The sequence below is a fragment of the Misgurnus anguillicaudatus genome, chromosome 10 (assembly GCF_027580225.2).
Source record: "Misgurnus anguillicaudatus chromosome 10, ASM2758022v2, whole genome shotgun sequence".
Classification (NCBI taxonomy): Eukaryota; Metazoa; Chordata; class Actinopteri; order Cypriniformes; family Cobitidae; genus Misgurnus; species Misgurnus anguillicaudatus.
Window position 1 is genome coordinate 5924484 of NC_073346.2, and position 25582 is coordinate 5950065.

At 37.6% G+C, this 25582-nt stretch overlaps 1 protein-coding gene across 2 annotated transcripts in view; it reads left to right on the plus strand.

The window, feature by feature from the left end:
* ascc3 (activating signal cointegrator 1 complex subunit 3) overlaps positions 1–25582 on the plus strand; it is a 266202-nt gene that overhangs the window by 154459 nt on the left and 86161 nt on the right. For both annotated transcript variants that reach the window (XM_055209422.2, XM_055209423.2), the window contains exons 12-13: positions 9172–9348; positions 9436–9507. In XM_055209422.2, coding sequence (XP_055065397.2) covers positions 9172–9348; positions 9436–9507 — 249 coding nt within the window. The remainder of the gene's footprint in view (positions 1–9171; positions 9349–9435; positions 9508–25582) is intronic.

A 25582-nucleotide genomic window follows, 5' to 3' on the forward strand; every position in this document is an offset into this window, starting at 1 on the left:
AATAGACATTACGTGCATTACTGATATGTATTATTAGAGCTGATAATAAAACTGTGCTCGTGACCTCTCTCCATATTGCTATTGCGGGACTTTTAATTAAAAATGAATAGTGCATTGTATGACATGCAATCTTTTCTCCTTGGTTTTATTGTACATGATCATTGAATAATGATCTCAAAGAATAATTTACAAATATGCAAGAAAAGGTTTGTACTCTAAAAATACTTTATTTGTAACAAACATTTTACAAAAGAATTTACAAAAAGAGCCTAAACTTTCAGCACTCGGACAGCGCCGTGAGTGCTCTGAAAAGCATTACTAAAAAAGGTTCTCTTCTCACCATATCCAGAGATACAAAGTCATCATATACTATAAAATCAAAATAAATGCAATATTTGCATTTGTTTAAAACAAAACATTCAATTACTTACCAGACTACAGGTGAACAGCTCTTTATCCCTTATAACGTCTCATAATCGGTCCTCATTTATGTCCAAAAGATTTAATAATAGTCTTTTACATTTTAATCCTTTAATCTTTCATATTTAAAATCATTTTTGTGCTGCTGCACCTCCATGTGTGTGATAAGCAAACGCGCGTTGTCGTCCCGTTTATAGGCGCATATTACTAATGCAACCTTTAAATAACAAAAACAATATTGCGCCATTGACTTTAGACTTTAGACCAGATTTTATTTGGTCAATGGCGTAGTCTATTTTATTTGCCTTCAAATAGCAATTCGCCAACAATCCGCCTGAACACACCTTGTTTTCAGACCAGGACGCCCATTGGTGCAAAAATGTATTTGCTATTTAAACAACGTGGCGATGAATGTGAAAATGATAAATGCGCTGTGCTTGAAACTAGCAAAAAAAACACTTGCGTCTTTGTCAGTTGTCCGAGCAGCCTCATCTGATGGAACTGGACATTTGTTTGTGTTAACCCACCAAAATCCAGGCCCAATGTAGGGCATCCTTCTCCAATGCAGTTGGGGGGACCTGAAATGTTTGTTATCTGCTGTTCTGCTACACTGCTTTGCGTCGTGGCGCATACACATACAATTTATCAAATGAAAGAACAGACCCTCAGCTTTTACACAAACAAACAAACAACATTTCATCTCATCTTCATTTGTTAGTTTACCATCTCTTAAATATGGTTAGGTTTCTTCAAAAATATCAAATTTTGAACAAAAAGCAGAGATAAATGCGTTGTTTTGTAAAGGACTTTTATATTTACTGCTTTTGGATCTGTAGATGCTTTAGTGTTTTATAAGGTTGGTAAGAGTGCCACCTACTACACGCATAATAGCGAAAATAGATTGAAGTAAAAACTCATCTTTGATGGGAAAGCATTGTCTCTTACACTCTTAGCCTGCGTTTACACCAGCCGTGGTAGAGGCGTCAAGCGTGAGTGATTTCAATGTTAGGTCAATGTGAAGACATGACGTGCGTCTGGAGGTCTCACGGCGCGAATGAGGTGTTTAGCGCGGTACGCGTGAATGGTGCTTTTTGTGCGTTTTGCGTTTGACGCGAATTGACGTGCTGACGCCCGACTTGAAAAATTTGGCGGATTTTCGCGGTGCGTTAACCAATCAGGAGCCTGCTTGCTGCTGTGGCGTAGCCTCGCCTGGAGAGTCACTCATTCAACATGAAGGAACGCTTGATATTGTCCGTGAGCAGTCACCGGGAACTATACGACACAAGTTCTTATTTCTGTAGAGACAGGAATAAAAAGGACCTCCCTGGAAGAGTGTCAGTCAGGACATTGGGCATTCTGGTAAGTTGTAAATACACATTTAACTTTTGAGTCACGTGACGTTTATCGACCCGTGCCGCCTATAGTAAGGTGACCAAATACAAACCGGTAACTCTCTCGATAAATGCACAATCAACATCAGCCATCTTGCAAACAGACAACTGCATAGCACTTGACCCTCCCACAAGAATTGGATTTTTACCTCTGACGCGCGTCAAATGCTTGCTTTTTCCGCGCATCTACTTTGCTCTAGACGCGCAAATGCATTCAAACTGTTCAAGTGGCAAACTAGGCGTGGTAGACGCGATTTTGACGCCTCAACCGCGGTTGGTGTAAACGCAGCATTAGAACGGATGTGTTAAAAACAACACATTAGTGTTGATTCTCAACTCACTAAATCCGTTGTCCTGGAATCCACACATCTCTGTGTTATTATTGAAACTACACATTTTGTGTTACTTTTAGCGCAGGATGTGTTTTATTTTAACACAAAATCAACACAAAATGACACATAATGTGTTAAAATTACATATAATGTGTTAAAAACTTAACACAAAAAGATGTGTAAAAATTAACACATCCTAGGAAATGTAGAATAGGTCATGCACAATAAGACATTAATATGTGATCATAAATACTAACAAACAGCCAATATCCTAGTAATCTGTATGCTAATAAGCAACTGGTTAATAATGAGAATTGGTCTCTAAACTAAAGTGTTACTGACATTTGTTAGTTTATATTCAACACACAAATACCTTCAACTGTTTCTGGTTTGTGTTTTTCCAGTGCATCATGTTCTCATTTTAACATACATCTGATCCGGAATAACAAATTGACAAAGGTCAGTTTGTATAGCATAGCGCTAAAGTAACGCCAATATACAGAGTGATTTTACAAAACAAAACATTGCACTGTTGATTTGAAACATTTGACAAATGCACAAATTTAATGGCTGTAAAAACATGAGACATTGTTAATACATGTCTTCTTTACCAAACCCTCTCATATGCTTATTAAAAGCTAATATGAGAAAGTTTCATAAAGTATTACGATTGATTTTCATACAATACACCCGATTAATAATTACATATTTAAGGCACTTGTTCACAGAAAAAGACATTGAAGTGCCAGAAACGGAGTGAATTTCTCCGGGCAACACAGAAGAAAGGTTTTCCCGTCACTTTAGTTTAAACAGGATGTGTGTGCACAGAAGTAGAGCTAAAAGTCGACACAAATTGAAGGTATTTCTGTCTTTAGGAGACTTTGAATTATTGATCTGTGCACAGTAAGCAAGATCGTGCTCTGTGAAAGTAGCAAAATGAGGAGCATCATTAATAAAAGATGGTGGAAAGGGTAGATGTGTTACTCAAAGAATAACTTTATGCTCAAGGAAACCGAAACAAAGTGATTTTTATTTTACTCTCAGCATCTTTGATCTTTTGACCACAGTCTTTCCTCTGTTTCTTACCGAGGGTTTTCACTAATCGATGTTAACAAACACTGACATGAAAAAGTTAGTGAAGAAGATTGTGTTGCTTATAATAGCTGGACTGTTAGCCTCAGTACAGTCTAAAGATAGCGCTCTCTCGCACACCCATGGGAAACAGAATATATTATGGGATGCTTGTATTATAATTTTTTTTCTCCTTTAAAGCAGGTAACCGTAGGCATTTTAAGGGCAAATTAAATGTGAAGGGCTGTATATTAACTCTTTGCTGTGTTTATATCTGAAGGTGAGGGTGGTCATGATTCTGTTTAACAGTGAACTGCTTTTCTGTAGTACAGAAACACTCTTGTTGGCCTTTTAGCACATGACAAAAACATTATTTAAGCCATCATTGCCAGGGCTGGCGATTGCTATAGGCAAAATAGGCGGTTGCCTAGGGCGACAAATGTGTTGGGGCGCGGGCGTGCCCTAGTGTCGCGATGGGGAAGTGGAGTTCCGTTACATTATTATGCGGGCGCGTTGATCTAAAATAATTTTACTTTGCTACATTCGGTGGCGTTACTAGGCTACTGTCAAATTGTAATAATTAATACATTTATATATTTTAAAAAAAGTTTATATTGCTTGTTCAAAAGTTTCGCAAGACGTTGAAGAGGCTGCGTGCGGTGCGAGAGGTGGCTACGCATCACCTTTAGTTCACGTAGATGAAAGGAGCTGGTAAAGGCATGTGCGAGCTTTCGGACTGAGGTAGATCACGCGTTGCCTCAATTTGGCTATGTTTTCAATCCAAGAGGTCAAAAAGAATGCTGTGTGCACCAAAACGAAACTAACATCTCAGCGTACAAAAACTCAAGATCCAACCTGAAACAACTCGTAGCGGTAAGTTATGTCTATTTGAACACTATTAATGGACAGTTTGGGCACTTTATTGTAATACTATTTCACACACTGTCCGAGCGCTCTTGTGCAAGCGAATCCACAACACACGTTCACATCTGCACTAGTGATGCGCGGGTCTGCGTTTTTTCCAACCCGTGGGTCGCGCTTTTATGAAATATTTGGCCCGCCCCGCAGCACTGTATCTATTTTTACAACCCGCCCTGCACCCGCGACCATTAAAATAGACATACTAGGCATTTGTAATGTAACTGAAAACAGGCTTTATTTCAGCATAGAAGTGCTTGGAAACAGCCATTAGATGACATCGCCCTGTAAACTGGCAACAACATTCGCGAATAAACCATAGAAACCATCATGGTCATATTAATATAGAGATCGGATAATGATAAACATTTTCAACATTTACAAAGCAGCATTTGTATTATCTATTTACAGATTCGCTACCTTAATTTCTCCCGCAGGTCGCCTTTCATCTTTTATTTCTCGCCAAAGGTTTGGGGATATCAAGTTACATTGCGGAAGTTACGTTGCGCAAGTTACATCGCGCAAGTTGCGTTGCCACGTAGGCCTACGTAATTTAACCTTATCAAAGAACCTAATAAAATATGAAAATATTTCCAAATATTTAATATATTCTACAGGGAATTAGATGCAACATACATGTTTTTTATTTTGTTTTTAATGACACGCCCCAACCCGCCCCGCAATAAAGTTACAATTTCTTTACCCGCCCCAACCCGACCCGGGGGTAACCTGCGCATCACTAATCTGCACATTTCCATGTCATTTTCTCACAAAAGTAAATAAAATGAAAAGCATAATGTGATGTCTTGCATTTATACACAAATCCACCTCACTAAAGTGTAGAAAATACTTACAATTAAAACAAGATTGTATTTTATTTGAATTCTTCCTAAAGACTGTATATACTTATACAAATAAAAGATTTTTTTTAAATACAATTTAAAGAAACATGTATTAAAGGAACAGTATGTAAGAAATGTATATAAATCAATCATAAAATGGCCCTGATATGTCACTAGACATTAAGAAATCATTTTCATTTCAAATACTTATATCACTGACAACAGTGGTCTGGCTAGGATATTGTCATTTAAAAAGTGGAGTTGCAGCCCTCAACTGATGTTTATGTTGTCATGTTGTGTATTGGCCACCAGTTGTGTGATTGCAGTACCAGTTTTAGCCACAAGTTTTTTGATTGCAGTATCAGTTTTGGCCACAATCCTACATTCTGTTCCTTTAAATATTATAATAAATGTAGAGTTAATTTGCACAAACAGATAAGTTCTATATGAAATTCTAAAAAAAGCATTTTTATCAAGCTCCTGTTGCTGACAAGTTTATGTTTTGAACATGAAAGTAAAGACACCGTTAACTGTCAGAAAAACATCTGTGTGTGTTCCAGGTTTTTCTCATATGACACGTTATGTAATGTTAATGTATTCATTGCAGGACTGAGATAGGCTGCTTTACTTTAACCTAGGTTTTACTTACATAAGCAGAACAATGAGACTTTCAAGGAGATGTTTGTGAAAGCCCTCCAAGTAGTCTGGAGTCTTTTGTTTGAGTCATAATTTGTTATTTATCCTTGAACATTATGTGTAGCATTTTTGTATGTGTAATTTATTAGAGTGTATCATTAAAGTCACAATTTGCTTGTTGCAGTGACTATGAGCTTTTTTCCCATTGGGGGGCACACAACTCAATCTCGCCTAGGGCAACCAAACCAGCCCTGATCATTGCTACCAAAAATGTTTCATACAGTGTCATATAAAATGTCCTTACATTCAAATTATGAAATTCATGAATATTCCGATGATTTGCATTGACAGCATTATGCAAAATATGTGGTCAGATATCATATAAAACATCCTCCGGTTTTATCAGACAAGTAACCACTATCATGTTCAAATACATGTTCAAATCACATTTTAAGATACATTGAGTGTTCTAAGTAAGTCACTGATATGTGGATTTTCATTCAAATAATAATGTTTATAGTGTGACTCTGTGGTGCATTTGACACGGCTGGATTGGTTTCACCAGTGGACAAGAAATATCTGATTCTGACCCACTGTCTGAGTCCCACCAGTACAGAGTAAATGCAAGAAAACAGCTGTCAGAGTGATCTTAACTCAGAATGAATGATGACAGCACTGATTCTCAGTCTTTATATACTGTACTGTATCCTCCTGAAGCGCATCATTACTGTTACCCTACAGACATAAAACTGCACTCCAATGTGTCATTTATTGTATGAAAGACTCTTTTTAAATGGACCCAGTGTAAAGATGTCACAGAGGACAAACACTGCCATCATAAAGTTCAATATAAAGCTTTGATTTTATAAGCTCATGAAATAGTTTGTGTGCGTGTGTGTGTGTGTGTGTGTGTGTGTGTATGACAGAAGATTTATGTGAAAAAGACACAAGCGCACCACTGATGCCCGTGCGCACGCTAAATTGTTATTACAAGAGCATAACAAATCTGCACACAAGAAAACGGAAGCCTGCAAGCTTGTTTTAAACTCCATGTTGAAATGCCCAACTTTACAGCAGAAAATGTTTGTTCACAGCCTGGTACAAAAAGTGTTTTTGGTCTGTATACTGTAGCTAATTTTGCCCTTCATGACAACTTTGAGGGGTGTGATTTTTTTTTTTTGTAACTCATCTGTTTAAATTATATTAAGCCTTAAAGGTCCAGTTCTTTCTGTGTTTTTGAAGCTTTGATTGTGTATACAGTGCGCAATATAACATGTGTTCATGTTTCACGTGTAAAAAAAATGCTGTATTTTTCACACAATTTACTTATCTGTATAGCGCTGTTTTCACTGTGCTAAAAACTGGCTGATGTCTTCCGTGTTCTATGAAGTCCCTCCTTCAGAAATACGTATCGAGTTCTGATTGTGTAGTTTGTTTAGTGTGTTGTGATTCGATAGCAGCTTAGCTTGCCGTTAGCTTAGCTGGCGACTGAAGTATTCCTGTGGGCGGAGTTTAGTCAAAAAAAAATTGACGTCATTAAAGCAGGAAGTAGACTGCTGTAGTCCAAACCGGCTGTTCAGTGTAGGCTTTGAAAGGCGAATTCTGTTAAAGAAAGTATATCGCCTGGCAGTGAACTTTGAGCTTTATCATTTTACAGCTATTATTTATGCTATTATAGCATCATTACACACTAAATGGGGTTTAAAAAAATAACGTGACCTTTAAAATTCTGCATAATTAAGGGCGTGGCCACTCGAGTGACGGGTGAACTGCCACTGCTGTTACTACTGTTGAGCTAGGTGGGCGTGGATTCAGAAACAAGTAACCGTAGGTTCTCCCACATCACGCCTCTTTACCCATATTTGGTTATCCGTGACTGATGCGTGGTGACTCACTGCCAAGACGGGGTCGGCAGGCTCCGCCAACTATTGCCTTCAAAAAAAGCTTTTCGCAAAACTATGGGTGATGTCACGGACACTACGTACATATTTTTACAGTCTATGGTCTTTACCAGTGCCAGAGCCCCTGTACATGATACACAAATAGAGGCTTGCTGTTTTGAATACCAATAGATTCAGCACACAAAAAATCAAAACCAATATGTATAGGAAAACTTCGTGTTCAACTTTTTTTCTTTCTTTTATTGTTTGATTGGCCTTGACATCTACTGTAATGATAGGATCTTATATAATGTAACACATCAGATACTTTTCCTCAAACATATACTTCAGACATAACAGATTATCTTTAAATATAAATACTCGTAAAGACAAATATTTTTATGAGAGTTTGTATGTGCCCACATGCTTCGGACGGCTGTCACAATGATTAAATAATTGTCTCATCGCAATTGTTTGACCTCATCGCGATGATTTCAGATCGCCGCAATGATTGCACATCTCTCTAAAAAACACAAGGGGGAGCTGCAGGAATTAATTTTTTGCAGCCACTACAGACATGTGCGGTCCAGTACTAATATGACCTTAGTAGGATTGGCTACTATTTAAGACCTGGTACAGTTTATTTTGATTGCTAATTTACTTTTAGTTTTTTTTCAGACACCTTATTAATATTTCTTAAGAAGATTTTTCAATTTTTGAAAAATATATTCATAAAATAATTACTTTTAAATATGTGTTATGCTTATTAATATTTACTGCCAGGTAAACTTTGCAAAATATTTAATTTAAACAATCACAACAATATGTAAAAATTATTTAATGAACAAACCAAAAACCTATGATAATTCAATGTCAAAGCAATAAATCAGACAATTAATTGTCATAATCGCCATAATTTATTAAACAATTAACCATCAGCCAAATTTTATATATGTGAGTGAAGTCGTTTTTATGTCTTATTTGTCTTTATAACACTTTTAACATCAAACAAGCACTTTATTTCTCATTCCTGCATGTTTTACTCTTTCCCCGCCATTGATGAGTTATCTCGTCAATCCGCAGTACCGCTATTATCCACCAGGTGCAACTTATAAAACCCGGAAATATTGCCCTAGGGCAAACAGCTGTATGTCCGTCTAAGTTTTGAGGATCGCTCTGCATCTGATCTCTATTTAAAAGTCCTTTACAAAAATGGAATTATAAATAAAAATGGAAAAATATCAAACGAAGTGCTTTTTTTTGATGGACACATATCCTTTGTATTAGGTAATATTTAGGAAGGTACACCCATCTAAAAAACATACAAATAATCATTTTAGACTGTTTGGAGCATTGGGATCGCTAGACAAGGACTTAATGTCCGTATTGAAAACCTCAAATTCGATCATTTATTTAGTTCTTTTGCCTGTAGCTCAGTATAGACCATGCACATTCAGCACATTCATTTAGATACCATGGGTCACGATTTTTGTGCCATCGTTTATTTTCTGTGTTATACATACTGCTGTGCTTTGAACATCATTGTTTCATAACCTTGTCTATTACTGTAAAACTCCTTTAAAGCAGTCTGCATTGTATAAAGGTTTATGTAAAAAAAGGTGCATTGGCTTACTGTCTATCGAGTGCACTCAATACTACTTTTTATTTCATGTTTCTTAAGGTGGAATCGACACAGAGTATGATTCGCATACTCGGCCTCTCTGCAACTCTGCCGAATTATCTGGATGTGGCATCTTTCCTGCATGTGAACCCTTTCATTGGACTGTTCTACTTTGACGGTCGTTTCCGTCCTGTTCCACTTGGCCAAAGCTTTGTTGGCATCAAGACCACAAATAAGGTATCCTGCCTCTTAACACATGCCAGGATAAAATCTAAATATATTCTAATTCTAATAAATGGAAATAATGTTTGTTTGTTGTCACAGATCCAGCAACTTCATGACATGGAGGAAGTGTGTTATGATAAAGTCCTACAGCAGATCAAAGCAGGACACCAGGTAATGTCCCTACTCTTAAATTCTGCCTCAATTAACCCTGATCATAGTCTTAATCCCTAACTTTAGCACTATTTGGACTAGTAACTTGGGATTAGTTTTCCAAACAATATTTGAGTTTCAACGTGTCCCCCACGTCGTCTATGATTTTATGTACTGATTTGGACGAGACTAAAATGTACAGGCTATTCCAGATGTGGGAGTGTCTGTTTGTTGCGTTTGGACATTGCTGAAGATTGTGTGCTCTGGATACGCGTGTTTGTGATGTTTGACATTTTGAGAGAAAAACACAGACATGGCCGATTCAGAAGGGATTAAAAACACAGAAGACCTCTGAGAAGCACGGTTTTCTGAGAGGTCCCCCCTGTAATCCCGTCTGAATAGGACTCTTATCTGATATTCCTAACCACAGCCTGCAAAGCTACATTATGACTTCTGTCTTAGTTTTAACATTAACCTTTGATCTTTGATAAACTGCCCTGTCCTTTTATCGGTCTTTGATCCTTAATCCACTCCTAACCCATTCCCCTACTTTTCAACGTTAAGCCAAACCCCACATTTGAGCCTTGGCTTTAACCATTTGACTTAAAGTTGCCGTAGAGTAAAACTGTATTACTGTAGGAATAGATGAATAATAAGAGTTCTGTACATGGTAATGGCATATCATGAGCCTCAAACACGATTGTTTCCTCCTTCTTATGTAAACCCTGTGCATGCAAAAGACTGCTGGAAAACAGACCAATCTCAACATAACACCAACTGTGACGTTACAGTCGTGATGTACGCCCCAACATTAAATTACAAATTAAATTAATGACAATTTTGTTACGATGCTATAAACAAAGTTGTGACTGCTGATTTAGCACTTTATGCTAGTTAATGCAGTTTACAGTTTTGCAGTTCCATACCAAGTTTGCTTTTTTAAATTAGTTTTATTTTAATATCGTTTTCAGTTTTGCTTTAATTTTAAGTTTAGTTTTAGTAAGTTTCATTAATGTTTTTTTTTTTAGTTTTAGTTTAGTTTTTATTTTGCAAACACATTTCTATTTATTTTTTATTTTATTTAGTTACAGTTTTAGTAATTATAGTTTAGCAGCTAACAGCAGCTAGACTGCCAGACATATTTATCAGTTAACTAATGTTGCTGTCAGCTTCAGCTAACCTCACATGCATAAAGCGCATAAGACCCCTTAAAAGTTTGTAAACATTTCAACGTGTCTGGGTGGGCGGGGCTTAGCTGGAGGCAAAAATAGGCGTGGACGCAATGTTGACAAGCGTAAGCTAGCACGTTTTAGGAGAGATTTATTAAAGATGGATGCAGAAGAAGGTTCGGAACTGTCCAAATATGACTCTGCGGTACCGTGACAGCTATTTTTATAAATGAACTCTGTAGTTTTTGTATCCTGTTCTCATTGGAAACATTTTAACCAGGTTTTGGATATTTCGTAGGCAACATATGAACTATTTTCGGCTGGTTTGGGGAATTTTGTCAAGGCTTATTGTCTAATGTAACCTATAGCTGGGCTAACTATGATTAGCAATGGGGATTATTTTAAGAGACCATTCAAAGGATGGCACACACATCTATCGCTGTATGTTTGTTTAATATTTAAGCTAGATAACGTTGGTGCACTGAAGGTTGGTGTTTTATCACCTATAAAACAGAAACTTGCTGATTTGTACTAGATAAAACCAACAGACCAATACATATGCATAGATTGTTTTACCTGATATGAAGTGTGCACTGCAAACACGAGCATTATTTATAATTGTCTCCTTCAATTCAACCACAATTGTCTTCTTTATTTCTGTGAAGGAATGTCTGCCGGGATCCGATAAAACTTTAGTTTTGAAGCAAAAGTGCCGTTCCTTCTATTTTGGCAGCCAAAAACACAAGAAGATGACATTATAAAGTCTAAAACGTAAACTTTTAGCGTGCCTGCTATGAGTTCTTATCTTTTGCCTCCAGCTAGAGCGGTGACGTCACAGTGACGTATGCGATTAAGGGGTCTATTATACGCCTGTTTGGTTCTAAACCTAACCACATTAGATTTCCACCACGGGATGAGAGCTTATTCATTACGAAAACAAATACTTATTTTTGATAATTATTATTTTATTTTAGTAAATTTTTCAATAAATGTTGCTAGTTTTGTTTAGTTTTAGTTTTTCATTTATTATGAATTTTACATTTTATTTCAGTTAACGAAAATGTTTTAGCTGATAGTTTTAGTCTAAGTTTCAGTTTTCATTTATATTTCGAAAATAACCTTGGTCCATACTGAAAAAACACAAACTTACTGCTCAGAAATTACTGCATTTCCAATCCTGAATAATTGATTATTCCTCAAAATCTGCATCTTCGTCTGATACAGGCTCAAACACAGAGCTACTGAAGGAGCTGCTCTGAGAAACAGCCAATCAGAGCAGAGCTCAACATTATTATGAATGACCCCTTCTATTTAGATATCAGAGAACAATTTAACATATTATTTACATGGATTCTTTGGCATCTTTAAATTCTGTATCATGCCCATTTGAACCTTTTGTCTAGCCTGTATTATACCCATTACTTAAACTCTAGTCTTAAACCTTAGCCTTCAACCCCATTTCAGAATATCATTTATCCACCTTAAGGCCAGGATACACTGCACGATAATTGGCTGTCCCAGACGAAAGATTGCCATCGTGAAACAATCGTCCCGATTTCTGTGATCGTGGCTCTCCATCGGTGGTCCTATGTCATACAGTGAGAGAGGTTCAAAGACGTCCGTTTTCCCGGTCTTGCGTCCAAAGATAGCCTACGATAGTTTTCTGGCAGTGTCAGAAATTCGGCATGATCACCGCACAGTGTGTTTGCTGCTACGACCTGCGCGCTGGTATTTGTTTACCACGAGTGCATGCTGGTGACGTTGCGCAACGTGTGACGCAGCCGCCGAAGCTTCCGTGTCATCATCGTACAGTCTACATGCCTCTCGTACCCGAGTTTAAACAATACATGTCGCACAGTGTGATAAGGTAATGATCTTATAAGAGGACAAAAATCGTGCAGTGTATTCCGGGCTTTACGAGCCAAACTCTCAAAGCCCACATTACAGACTCCAGTCATTTGGGACAAGTCCAAATCTTGTCAGCTTTAAATGAAACACTTTGTGTTCAGTAGCCAATGAAAAGTGTGTCTTTGCATCCTGTGAGTTTTAGCAGTGTGGTAGACCTGCTGGCACCAGTCAGCATTATGGCTTCTATCATCCTTCCATTCTTTTGTATGTATCGCTGTATTTGATCTGTGATCCTGATCACCATTTGTCTTATGAAGTATGCTCGGTCTTCCCAAGGAGAAATGCAATGAAAGGCCACGAACAAGGCCGTCCTAGTAAGGTTTAATTGAAAATCATCAGGCCTGCATTGGAGCGCTGAAGGTCAGGGGCTCTGCGGTAGTCTCGCTCTGCTGTGGTGTAACGTGCCCTTTGCCTTTTCCTGAACTCAATTTCTAAATCTCATAAATCTCAGGACAACCGCACCTTTACCACTGCATCACCTCCCACCTTGCAAATGCATTTTCTGTTTGATTTATTCATGTTTTTTTTTTTTGTGTGGCTTTAAGATGCTGCCCATGATCTTTCTTGTCCCCAAGGTTGCATGAGTTACACATGTAGCTGCGCTTACTGGTCATGGACATAAGAGTAGTACATAAGGGCTAATCTAACCTGTTTGGAGTCTCCTAGAGAGTCTGAAGTTTGAGAACGGGGATTAAGTTAATGGCCATGGTGTACGATCAGCTTTTACCGATGTAGAACTGCATGAATAACAGATGAAGATTTAGTCAATACTGAAGCATCAGACATACTGTCCAGATGAAGACAAAAAGTATAGTGCTAAACTGTCTGGTTATCAGAAATTAGTGACACAAAGTGTCTGTGATAAAGTTTATCTTTGGTTACCTCACAACACTATTGTGAATAACACTTTTAATAAGGGCATAGTAAACAAGAAGCTAGTTAGGTGATTTTTAATGGCTAAGAGATGTTTGTTATGCAGAGGATAATTGTAGACAGCTGTGTTGTGATGACAGTTGTGTTTATAGCACTGTTTCACAACATTAAAAAAAAAAGTGCCTCATCCTCATAGGTAGGGATGCACGATAAATCGAATGTGATAGTCATTGCGCATCTCGTCAGTAAAGCCGGTTCCTTGATTAGTAGTAAATCACCATCACCTGCTTTCAGATGGAGTGGCATTTACTACACAAAGCCATAGTTCACTTATAATAGGCCTTCGATAATATATTCTCAGCTTGTAAGTGAACTACACAGGGGTAAAAGCAAAAAAATCCTGAACCTGAACATTTTTGGGGGCAGAAACATTGTTGAAACTAACTAGTAATGTATATGCCATTGCCATTAGCACCTGACAGGCTCAAACTACAGATTATGATGGGCTATTTGAAACAACAATATAAATAAAGGTTACTCACTAAAATGTGGCGCAAAGTAAACCATGATCAGACTTAACAAATTCAGTCACTTTGTGCATTTACAGGTAAATACATCGATGTGGTGCACTTTGAGAGTAAAAATATGTGACACAAATTATGAGGAATTTTATGTTCTTAAACATCTTTGGTTATATTCATGGTAATAATAGGGCAGACAAATTGGTCAAAACATGTTTAATGTTTAATAATAAGTGGTGGCATTTAATACAGATTTATTACTGAAGCGAATGCGTGTGTTTGTCAGGATGAAGTGGGATCTGGTTCACGTGGATGCGTTAACCCATGTGATTACAGAATATTATTATGCAAGCAAAATGTTTTGACACAAACGCAACTTAATACTGATATCGAAAGACAGCATTTGAAATGGACAGTTTTGTCATAATTTCTTGGTTTGGTTGAGAGTTCCTTTCATACTATTTGTAGGCGAACACATGAACTCGACTGATATTAATATATATATAAAAAATTAATTGGCAGCCAATGCCGCATGCCAGAGATCCGGCGCGGTGACGGAAAACTTTGAGCCATAACTACGGCTTTGTGTAGTAAATGCTGAAAGTGTAATAAATCCATCTGAAAGCAGGTGATGGTGATTTACTACTTATCAAGGAACCGGCTTCACTGACGAGATGTGCAATGACTATTGCATGCGATTTATCGTGCAGCCCTACTCATAGATATTTAACATCATTTTACCTGAACCATTATAATTGGATAAAATGTCTTTCTTCACCCAAATATGAACATTTAGTCATTATTTATTTACCCTTGTCTCATTAAAATCCTCTTTCTTTGTTCTTCAATACTATTACCGCTATTTTTTGTTCTTTTTTTGGGTGTGGTCATTGCTGACCATCGTCAATGGTTCCTCAACAAACCATTTAGTCAAAGGTTCTGTGAAGAATAATTTCTTTGTAATGTGAAGAACCTTATTTTACTACAAAGAAACTTTTATATGACATATAGGCTTTTCAGATGTTTAAGGTTCTTTATTGAACCAACATGGTTCTTCCATTGCAGAGGTCTGCACCTGGGAACCCACTATCCTGCTAAGTTTAGTTCCAACCCAGCTCCAAAACACCTGCCTATAATTTTAGTGATCCTGAAGCTTTTGATTAGCTTGTTCAGGTGTGTTTGATTAGGGTTGGAGTTAAACTCTGCAGGAAATGGAACAATTTTACATTTCAAAATGCCTTTTTGGGGCACTGAATTACAACCTAATTCAGAGTAGGATCTAACCAGTACAATATGATCTACCCATGACATAAATGTATGTTAATTGGCACCCAAGATACTAAGCCATGTAGACAGACACACCTGGGTAGGGTTGCACCAGTCGTTCGTAAGTTCTTACTTAAACTGCGACGTAAAGTCCAAACTAGAGGTTTAGTAACTTCTCGCTAGTTTATAACTAACTCTGTATCTTATTCGGTTGCCCCATTTGTTCTTAAGGCAGAACGTAGCTAGTAGATCGTAAGCTCTCTATAAAGTAATGCGTTGACGCATAGAATGACGTCTATTTTTCTTAACCCAATCACAAGCCTTATAATGGGTAAACAGGAAATAGTCTGAACAGCACGTAATTTCACTCATTCTTGACTCACCTAAACTGAAAGTTAAAAAGACGTTAAAGCAAACGTTATCGAACTCAAAACATTACACTTTTAATTGAAAATATCTATTCTATCCAACACATGGAGGAGAAAATAAACAGGAAGAAATTTTAAATCTTATTTTAATTGATGGATACACAGAAAATTAAACAGTTCTTGAAAAGTCGTTGACGAACTTGCGGCTCTTCATAATTAATTACGAGCTCATCGATGTAATATAATCTGGCTGATATCTTATTCCAAATGTTATTCATGGACAGAGGCTTTCGTAAATATTTAGTTACAACGTATGTTTAATGGTGCAACCCAAAAACATTTAGTAGTGCGTAAGTTGTAACTTAGTGCCCATTTACGTCGTAACTAAGCTACGTTGTAACTTACGCACAGCTGGTACAACCGGCCGCTGCACCATAAACATGTTATTTTCTCAGCTATGATAAAACCATTACTCAAGTGTTTTAGTTTAATGCACGGATTGCATGATTTCTCTCATTTAACAAGACATTTTGAGTTGAATCTATTTATTTTAGCTTATTGAAATCTCTGGATTTGAATTTTACCCATCATGCATTGTAGCATGCATAAATTAATCGCTACTAGTAAATGAGTATTGTTTTGCTGTTTGTTGTCTTTACTTACTCTGCTGCAATTGTTTTTGTTATCATTGTTGCTTATTTTTTTTTGTTGGAGTTAAGAGCTCATCTTCTCACTTCACGAGATTTGATTTCTGTCACCAATATTAAGATTTGTGTGTTGAGGTCTCTGTGTGAAGTTGAAACCTTTGCTTTACTTGATGTTTCCTTTGCTTTGCAAAGTGGCATCTTTTTTGAAATGCAAAGTTTGCAGAGTTCTCTTAACATTACAAGTTTTTATAAAACTATGTTAAAATATGACGTGTGAAATAAAGTTTCTCATATTGTTAACTGACCATTTGTAAAACAGGAAATGTTTTGTTAATCTAACAAGAATACGAGACATTTTACGCTCAGTGAACAAAATTTTTAATTATTAAGTAGGTTTAACATAGTTGTCTTGTTTAACAAAACAAAATTCCCATTTTTAGGGCAGCGAGTTACCCTATGTTTTTTTAAGTTGAATCAACTCATCTGGGCCGGGTTTCCCAAAAGCATCGTAAGGCTAATTATTGTTTTGAAGTGAAATGGCATCTGATTAAGGAAACCAAATAAATATGTACGGTACAATGCAATAATCCCTAATAATAAATAAACATAGATAATAAAAAACTAATAATAATAATAATCTAAACTCTTACATAAAATGCAGAAGGCATTTCGCAGTGGGACGAGTCCTAACTAAATACGGAAAATAATATTTCATTATGCACAAATTTTTAAAACATTAAAATAATTGTTTAATGACTACATTTTATAATATTTAGTCATTAAACAATAATAAAAAATATTATAAAAAAAACATTAGTGCACATCAGCTGAAGATTATTAGCCTAAACAAGCTTCTGCTACAAATTCGAGTCATTCTATAGGTGACATTTCAGCACTTGACAAACGGATAGCGACTCGTAAGTAGCACTTAAAACCCAGCTGCGAGCGATCGTTTAACATGCATCTTTGGGAAACGCACGTAAATGAACACAAATGTTCGTTAAGTAGCTCGTAGAAAGCGCTCTTAAGAGCTAAGTTCAATCGTTATTGGGAAACCCGGCCCTGGGCAGTTTTATTCATGACACTCAACATATCTACTATACATGCTTTGTTTAATGTAGTTATTGCTCTAAAAATAGTCAATACAATAATATGTGTAAGTGACATCACAACCCATCATACATTCATAATGACACTTCATATTTTTACTATGAAACTTTGTGTCAGTCATACATCCAGATGAGCTCACGCTGCTGAAGTATCCATGCCAAGCATTCACAAAATAACATCCATTTGCTCTTTTAGTCTGCAAAAAAGTCATAAATCAGACCGATATTAATAATCTCTCTTTTGTTAACATCAAATTTCATATAAGAGATAATCTGTCATTAATATGTTAAACATTCACAATGGAAGTGTATGCAGCAAACACATGACAGTAGCTCTTATTGAAGGTTTCATTTGTTTTGTATTTAATTCCGAACATTGCTTTAATTTCCCCTCTGTTTCATTTCAAACGGCTCGACTTTGCTGTTTACCGTTGTATTGTATTTAGAAGTAAATGTGCAATCTTTCTGAGATTATAAGAGAATAGTGAAGTGTTTTATAAGCTAAAGCTGAAGTGATTACAGGTCGCTCTCTATTTCAGGCACTGTGCCAGTGTGGTGCAGTGGGGAGCGACTCTCTCTCGCCCGCTCGCTCTCTCTTTTTCTCTCAGCTTGATATTAAATTGTCAGAAGTGGCTGTGACATATATTAATTTCATGTGGGAGCATGATGGATTGAATTTTCTTTATGAAATGCCCCCTTAGCCCCCCTGTCGGGCCAGCCTTTGCCAGACAGGAGGCAGATGGAGCTTTTTATACGCTTCCATCGGCAGCGGTTACTGTAGACCGCTCGCTCACAGCTCGGCAATGATGAAAAAGTCTAATAAATAATATTTGCTGCAGAGGTCTCTATGGAGGAGAACTCCTCTCTACCTGTGCCAACGAGGTGGAATATAAAGAGAGATTTCAATTCGATCTCAATGCCTATGTTTACAAGATGAACAGTTTGTCTGATTGTACTGCATCTGTACACACACATTTGTGCTTGGCAGTGGAGTGGCATACGAATGGGCAAAAGTTAAATGAAGAGATTTACTATCTCTATAGGGCAGTTCACTTTTCGCATTTAAAACCGCTTCACTTCCCCCCTTCTTCCCGACGCATTTCAACGCGACATTCTGAAAAGTTGAAGTATATTTAACTGGATGCGGTGGCTCCACCTCGCCTGAATAAAAAAGAGCTGTTCATGTCACTCTCTATTTGAGTGCATTTACCGCACGGCTACATTCAAAATATGAAAAATGTATTTGCGCCCACAAAAGACTTGAAATGTGAATCGTCCCATATATATATATACACACATGCAGGGCACGAAGCTCCCGTTCCACCACACAAGATGCATTATTGGGTTGAGATCTGGTGACTGTGGGGGCCATTTTAGTACAGTGAATTCATTGTCATGTTCAAGAAACCAATTTGAAATGATTCGAGCTTTGTGACATGGTGCATTATCCTGCTAGAAGTAACCATCAGAGGATGAGTACATGGTGGTCATAAAGGAATGGACATGGTCAGAAACAATGCTCAGGTTGGCTGTGGCATTTAAACGATGCCCAATTGGCACTAAGGGGCTTAAAGTGTGCCAAGAAAACATCCCCCACACCATTACACCACCACCACCAGCCTGCACAGTGGTAACAAGGGATGATGGATCCATGTTCTCATTCTGTTTATGCAAAATTCTGACTCCACCATCTGAATGTCTCAACAGAAATCGAGACTCATCAGACCAGCCAACATTTTTCCAGTCTTCAACTGTCCAATTTTGGTGAGCTTGTGCAAATTGTAGCCTCTTTTTCCTGTTGGTGGTGGGGATGGGTGGTGCCCGGTGGGGTCTTCTGCTGTTGTGGCCCGTCCGCCTCAAGGTTGTGCGTGTTGTGGCTTCACAAATGCTTTGCTGCATACCTCGGTTGTAACGAGTGGATATTTCAAAGTTGCTCTTCTATCAGCTTGAATCAGTCGGCCCATTCTCCTCTGACCTCTAGCATCAACAAGGCATTTTCGCCCACAGGACTGCCACATACTGGATGTTTTTCCCTTTCCACACCATTCTTTGTAAACCCTAGAAATGGTTGTGCGTGAAAATCCCAGTAACTGAGCAGATTGTGAAACACTCAGACCGACCTGTCTGGCACCAACAACCATGCCACGCTCAAAATTGCTTAAATCGCCTTTCTTTCCCATTCTGACATTCAGTTTGGAGTTCAGCAGATTGTCTTGACCAGGACCACACCCCTTAATGCATTGAAGCAACTGCCATGTGATTGGTTGATTAGATAATTGCATTAATGAGAAATTGAACCGGTGTTCCTAATAATCTTTTAGGTGAGTGTGTGTATATATATATATATGTATACAGTTTATAGTTCAATAACTAATGTTAACAGTTAAAAGGATTGATATTTTAATCTATTAGTAAATTTCAAATCTAACATGAACAAAGCTTAACAAAAGTTGTAGAAGTATTATTCATTGTTAGTTCATGTTAACTAATCCATTAACTAATTATAAATGCAACCTTTTTGTAAAGTGTTAACATGTCATCTTTGGCAAGTGATGTTTCATTTAATGTAAGGCAGTTGTCATTCAGAAACTATTTCAGTATGTTTTCTTCTCGTGTTTATTTATTTATTTTTGAAAGTCTTCTTATAGTCAGATTAAGTACAGTGAATTGTGATATGTACTGTATAAGTTCATGATAAGTTGATGTTGGGTTGAAATAGTTTTCCCAAAGATCATATAAAGTTCTCGAGCACAGTGTTGTTTTTTTTGGGTGATGTATTGAAAGAGAAGGTTGGAGGAGACATCTCATATACTGTACTTTACACCACAGCTATATCATGATTAGCTATTTGCTATTGCTAGTCTGTGTTATTCATCACATATGAAGAGGAGCATTCTTGTGCTAGAGAGTCTAAATTACACTGTAAAAATAGTTGTGTTAAAACAACACATTCAAAATTAACATATCCTTTTATAGTATTTTACGCGGCTGAAAACCCCCGGCGGACGTCGACTAGCAGCTTTATTTCAGCCGACTGACAGCTTTCTTCAGCTGAGTGCTTTGGTTGCTGTGATACTTCTGCTTTGTTTATCAGTCATTGATGCGCTGGTTGGTTGTTGTGATATTTGGCCAACCCCTCCATGACTGTGATTGGACGGCCGTGTGAGAACTGACATTGACAAGCTGAGCTTTTCACCCAAAGTTGAATATTTTATAACTCTCGATGCTTGGCGCTGAGCACGAAAAAAATCGCGGGGAAAAATGGTAGCTGCCATTTGCATTGGAAACAATTGAAAACATATGCCAGCGCAGGCATAAAAGCTTTAGTAAAAACTTAGGGGGAGTGCACACCACACCTTGTATGGCCATGGCCGGTGCATGTTTTCAACATTTTTTCCACGTTCAGCACTGAGCGTCGAGAGTTGAAAGAGATTCATCTTTGGGTGAAAAGCTTGGCTCTTCAATGTCAGTTCTCACACAGCTGTCCAATCACAGTGGAGGAGGGGCGGGACAAGTATTACAACAACCAACCGGCTCACAGCTCAAGTATCACAGCTATTATAGTGCTCAACTGAAGAAAGCTGGCGCCCAGCTGAAAAATTCGGCAGCGTTTTCAGCCGCGTAAAAAAGCTTTGGTGTGTACCGCCCCTTAGAGTGTAGATTTATTTTATATATAGTTGCAGTCAAAGGTGTATGCTTTATTTAAGATACAGTTTTTATTGCATACATAACAGTTTAATGGCTAACTAAAAGTGATAATGTCTGTATATAATTTAATGCTTTTGAGATTTTTTGTAATACAGCTATGTCATGATTTTTTAACCCCCTTTTTAAAATGGGTGTTTTTTAGTTCCTGTAGAACCAATAAATATAATAACCAAAGATTTTTCTTTGAACATGAAGCAGTGTTATTGTCCATGTTTGTGTTCAACAGGTTCCAGTTACACAGAATTAAGTATTATGGTGCAAACAACAACAAAAATATCCAGGTCTTGGGAGGTTAAGCCTTTGTAAGCTTGTTCTGCTATAAAAACATCCATTTAGTCCATACGTGTGCTACTGTGGAGTAGCAAATATGGTCAGGTCAAAAAGCTCTCACAGACACTATAGAGGACAAATGTTTTATTACATTAGAAAGACTATAGAGGTTTACAGGTTACACAGAGTTCCTCACACCAGAGACACTGGTTTATGCCTTATTTTTAAGTTTATCATTATCATCAAAACCTTTAAAAAACGTTGAACAAAAGAGTAAAATCATTGAGGGGGAGTAAATGTTTGATCAGAGAAACAGACAAACACCTTTAACTAACTGCCAAAGACCTGCAAGATGACCCGATGAAAGGAGGAAAAACATTTGAATGCATGGCCTTCATGTTGGGACATCTTGCCAAATGCCACTCTTGGCCAAGAAGAACATAAAGACTTGACTTGAACATGCTAACATTCATTTGGATAGACCTGTGGAGTTCTGGATGAATGTTTTATGGAGTAATGTGACCAAACTGCAACTATCCAGACCCATACAGTAGATCAGCCTTATGTCTGCTGGGAAAAAAAGGCAACGCTTATGAGCAGAACATCACCATCTCTGCCAACAAACCAGTATTTCTGAATGGTCTAAGGCCAGGATTAAGCGGATTTATCTCATTTTTGACAGAGATAGAGTTTAGCGGCTTTTGCGCCCGAGCTTCTCGTATGTTATCAGATCAAGTCTTCAAATGTTGTTATCCAAATGTTTAGACATTACAAATATCTCAGCACATGGTGGAGATCTCATCAAAAAACACATGAAAGTCACTGTAAGCAAGAAAGTGTTATTACAGTAAATATCATTGACAGCTAGTCTATCCAATGCTTATCATTTAGAGAACAGTATGTTTTTACTCAGAAATGTTATAGCAGATGCTTCAGGCGAAGCTGCTCCAGATATATTTAATGTATGATCTTTTAGATGTTTTAAACAGGAGAGCAGTACAGTAATGGTTGTACAGTAACTCTGAAGTCATACATATTTCAGTAAATAAAATGTATATCAGTTCAGTGTTGTAAGCTCTGTAGGCCCATCAGCAGCCCTCCCCCATATAACACAGCCTGCTCCAGTAACCGTATGGTCGTAAATGTTTATTTTAGAAAAATATGTTACGTGAACTTGATCACTTTCTTAAATACCAAGAAAAATAACACACACAAAAACTACACAAATGTAAGGATTAAGTTCTTAGTAGGAGATTTTAGTTGCCAACCAAATGAGGTATTTAATGATGAATACAGACATGCGTTTGTTTATTGCTATCTGGTATGTATTGTTATTATTTTTGCATTCTTTGTGGAACTGAAGACTTTTGTTTACATCATGAAGTGTGTTTTGTTGTCGTTGTAGACTAGACAGATTGGGATTTAAAGAGCGCCCCCATGAAAATGAAATGCTCCCCCCATTCTGTATGTTCTGGTATGACCTCTATATCCCAGCTCTGAGTGATGGCAATATCTAAAACAGCTCACATACACTGTAAAAAGTCAATGTTGGATCTACTTAAACAACACTTAAAAAATTGGTAACACTCTAAAAACTTTTTTGTGAAAAAAATCTATTTTTAGGTGTTCCCAATTAAACTAATTTGAGTTAATCCAACTTTCACTTTTTACAGTGTAATAATGTGAGATTTCTCTTTTACATCCTCTTCCAGAACAGTGGTTCCCAAACTTTTTCAGCATGCGGCCCCCCTTGTGTATGGTGCATTCCTTCGCGGCCCCCCAAAGAAAGTTTGTGACAAAAAACTGTTCTAAACTCAACATTTTACTAAAACACATATTAAATTATACAAAAAAGTAGTGCTTTTGGTTAGTAGCCCCGCCCCCCAGTTTGAAAACCTCTGTTCCAGAAGAGAAAGATTTGTTCCTCAATGTATGTCATATACTATTTCCTTCAAACACCAGTTAATAAGGCTGCATCTACACTTCAAATCTCCCGTCCAGACAGAATGCTAGCTTAACTAGGGTGACCATACGTGCTATTCTTCCCGGACACGTCCTGTCCAGGATTTCGGGTGCGCCTTTCAGAAGTCGTATTTATCGATCGCATACGTCATAGAGGATTATTATTATTATTATTATTACAGAATAGCAACCGTTAGGGATGCTCCGATCAGGATTTTTGCAGCCGATACCGATCACCGATTTGTAATCTTCGTGATCGGCCGATACCGATTCTGATACCGATTTTTTTTTAAGCTGATATGCAAGCTCTTTGATGACTGTAACTGTTACATTTTTTCTAGATAAAATAATACCACTGATGTTGCCTTTGTTATATTACTTGCAGTAATTAGGTATATTATTGTATATTATTATTTATTTGAGAGACTCAAATAAATAAGCACAACAAATATTTATTCTGCAAAGAGAAATTTAATATGGCTTTAAAAAGGCTTATGTCTCCTAAAAGTACTGAAAATAAAACACTTCACAGTCTTTACTGTATTAATTAAATATACACGCATTCGTATGAAGTATAAAAGTTCTTAAGTCAAGAGCAGAGAGTGATTTTATTGAGAGATGAATTAGGTTACTGCAGCTTTAAGACGTGAGAGAGAGATCGCTCTGTTCACGTGCACTGATGACAGGCTGCTGTGTGTGTGGGCGGCGGCTGAACGCAGACAAGCAGCTGTGAGGAAAATAAACGCTCAAAACTTTAAAACGCATGCAAATAATAAACTTTTGGCATGATGATGCAATTGTCCGTGATAGATATGTGTTGTATACGCTGTTTGATGGGTATGTGAAGACGCCTCGCGCTGTTGACCGGAGCGCGTCCTCATAAATAATACGCATATCTCTGTTAAGGCAAAGAGAGACATACAAATCTGCACGCCGCACATGAGCAACGGGTTGTAAAAATGCTCGCGATACGTAAAAAATGTCTTTAATTGCAGCCGCATGTAGGATCCTTGTGATGACAAAAGTAAACAGAAAGATCGGTTTATGAGATCGGCAGGTTTAGCGAGCACCGATCGAGTCATTTAATGCCATTATCGGCCGATACCGATCGACGGCCGATCGATCGGAGCATCCCTAGCAACCGTTACATTTTAAGGTAAGAATGAAACTACTATTGCATGTCTTATGTTTTTAACTGAATGGCGTATGCGGTCAACAAATACAGCTTGCGGAAGACGCACCGAAATCCTGGCCAGGATGCGTCCTTGAAGAATGGCACGTATAGAGACCTGAAAACCACGCCCACCGGGGGGGAAAACAACCCAACCGTCTCCATTGACTTTGTATTGAGAGAGGCCGCCTCCTTGTCATTTCTGGCTTATAACAAAAAACAGAATAATGCCTTAAAGCTGCTGTGTGACAATATGTACAGCTAACAAGCCAAAGAACCCAGAAATAAGTTTTTATAAGCTGTCGTGCTCAAAAAAACGAGCGTTTAAAGACACAAAAGTGGAAACAGGCAACGTTTCATAGTACTCATATTAGTAGAACTGCGTCCACTAGGGGGAAACGTAGTCGGCGATGAGTGAGTCCAAACGGGGTGCAAACTGAGTACTAGACGGCACAATTACTTGATCTCTGAATGGTACGGGCGAGAGTTGTGCAGATGCGGGCTTTTCATCGACATAGGAGCTCTTGTACTCCCATGTTATTTCACATTGCCTTGTGAATGCCAACCGAACCAAGATGAAATCGCAACATTGTAGCCATTTAACCCCCAAGGTCCTGACTCTCTGTTAAAAATCCCAGGATGTCTTTTGAAAAAAAAGTAGGGTACACCACGGCATCCTTGCAACACTTGCCCATTGGCCTACTTATCATCTCCATATACTGATTGGTTATATCACTCATTCTCATAGAATATGAGGAAAATGGTATTATCGGTTTCTGTAACTTATAATAAAGCACACTGTTTCCTCTGCTGGACTGATATGGAGCTGGTGATGATGTCATTGAAGCTCATTTCAAGACCATTGACATAAGCCAAACAGAGGATCACGGTCATGCCAGGTCTTGCCTGTTGTTTTTCATTCAAATGATTGTGTATCTACATTAAACTTAGTTTTAACAATGCTCTTGAGTAATAACAAGCTGTTAAATGTATTAGTTCCACAGAACCAAATGAAGAATATTTAGGATTTTTTGTTTTTGTCCAACTTTGCAGTTTTCGGCTTAGAATTTTCTTTTCAGTGCATCACTGGTGTAGATGTACAGTAATTGGGTTTAAAACGTTTA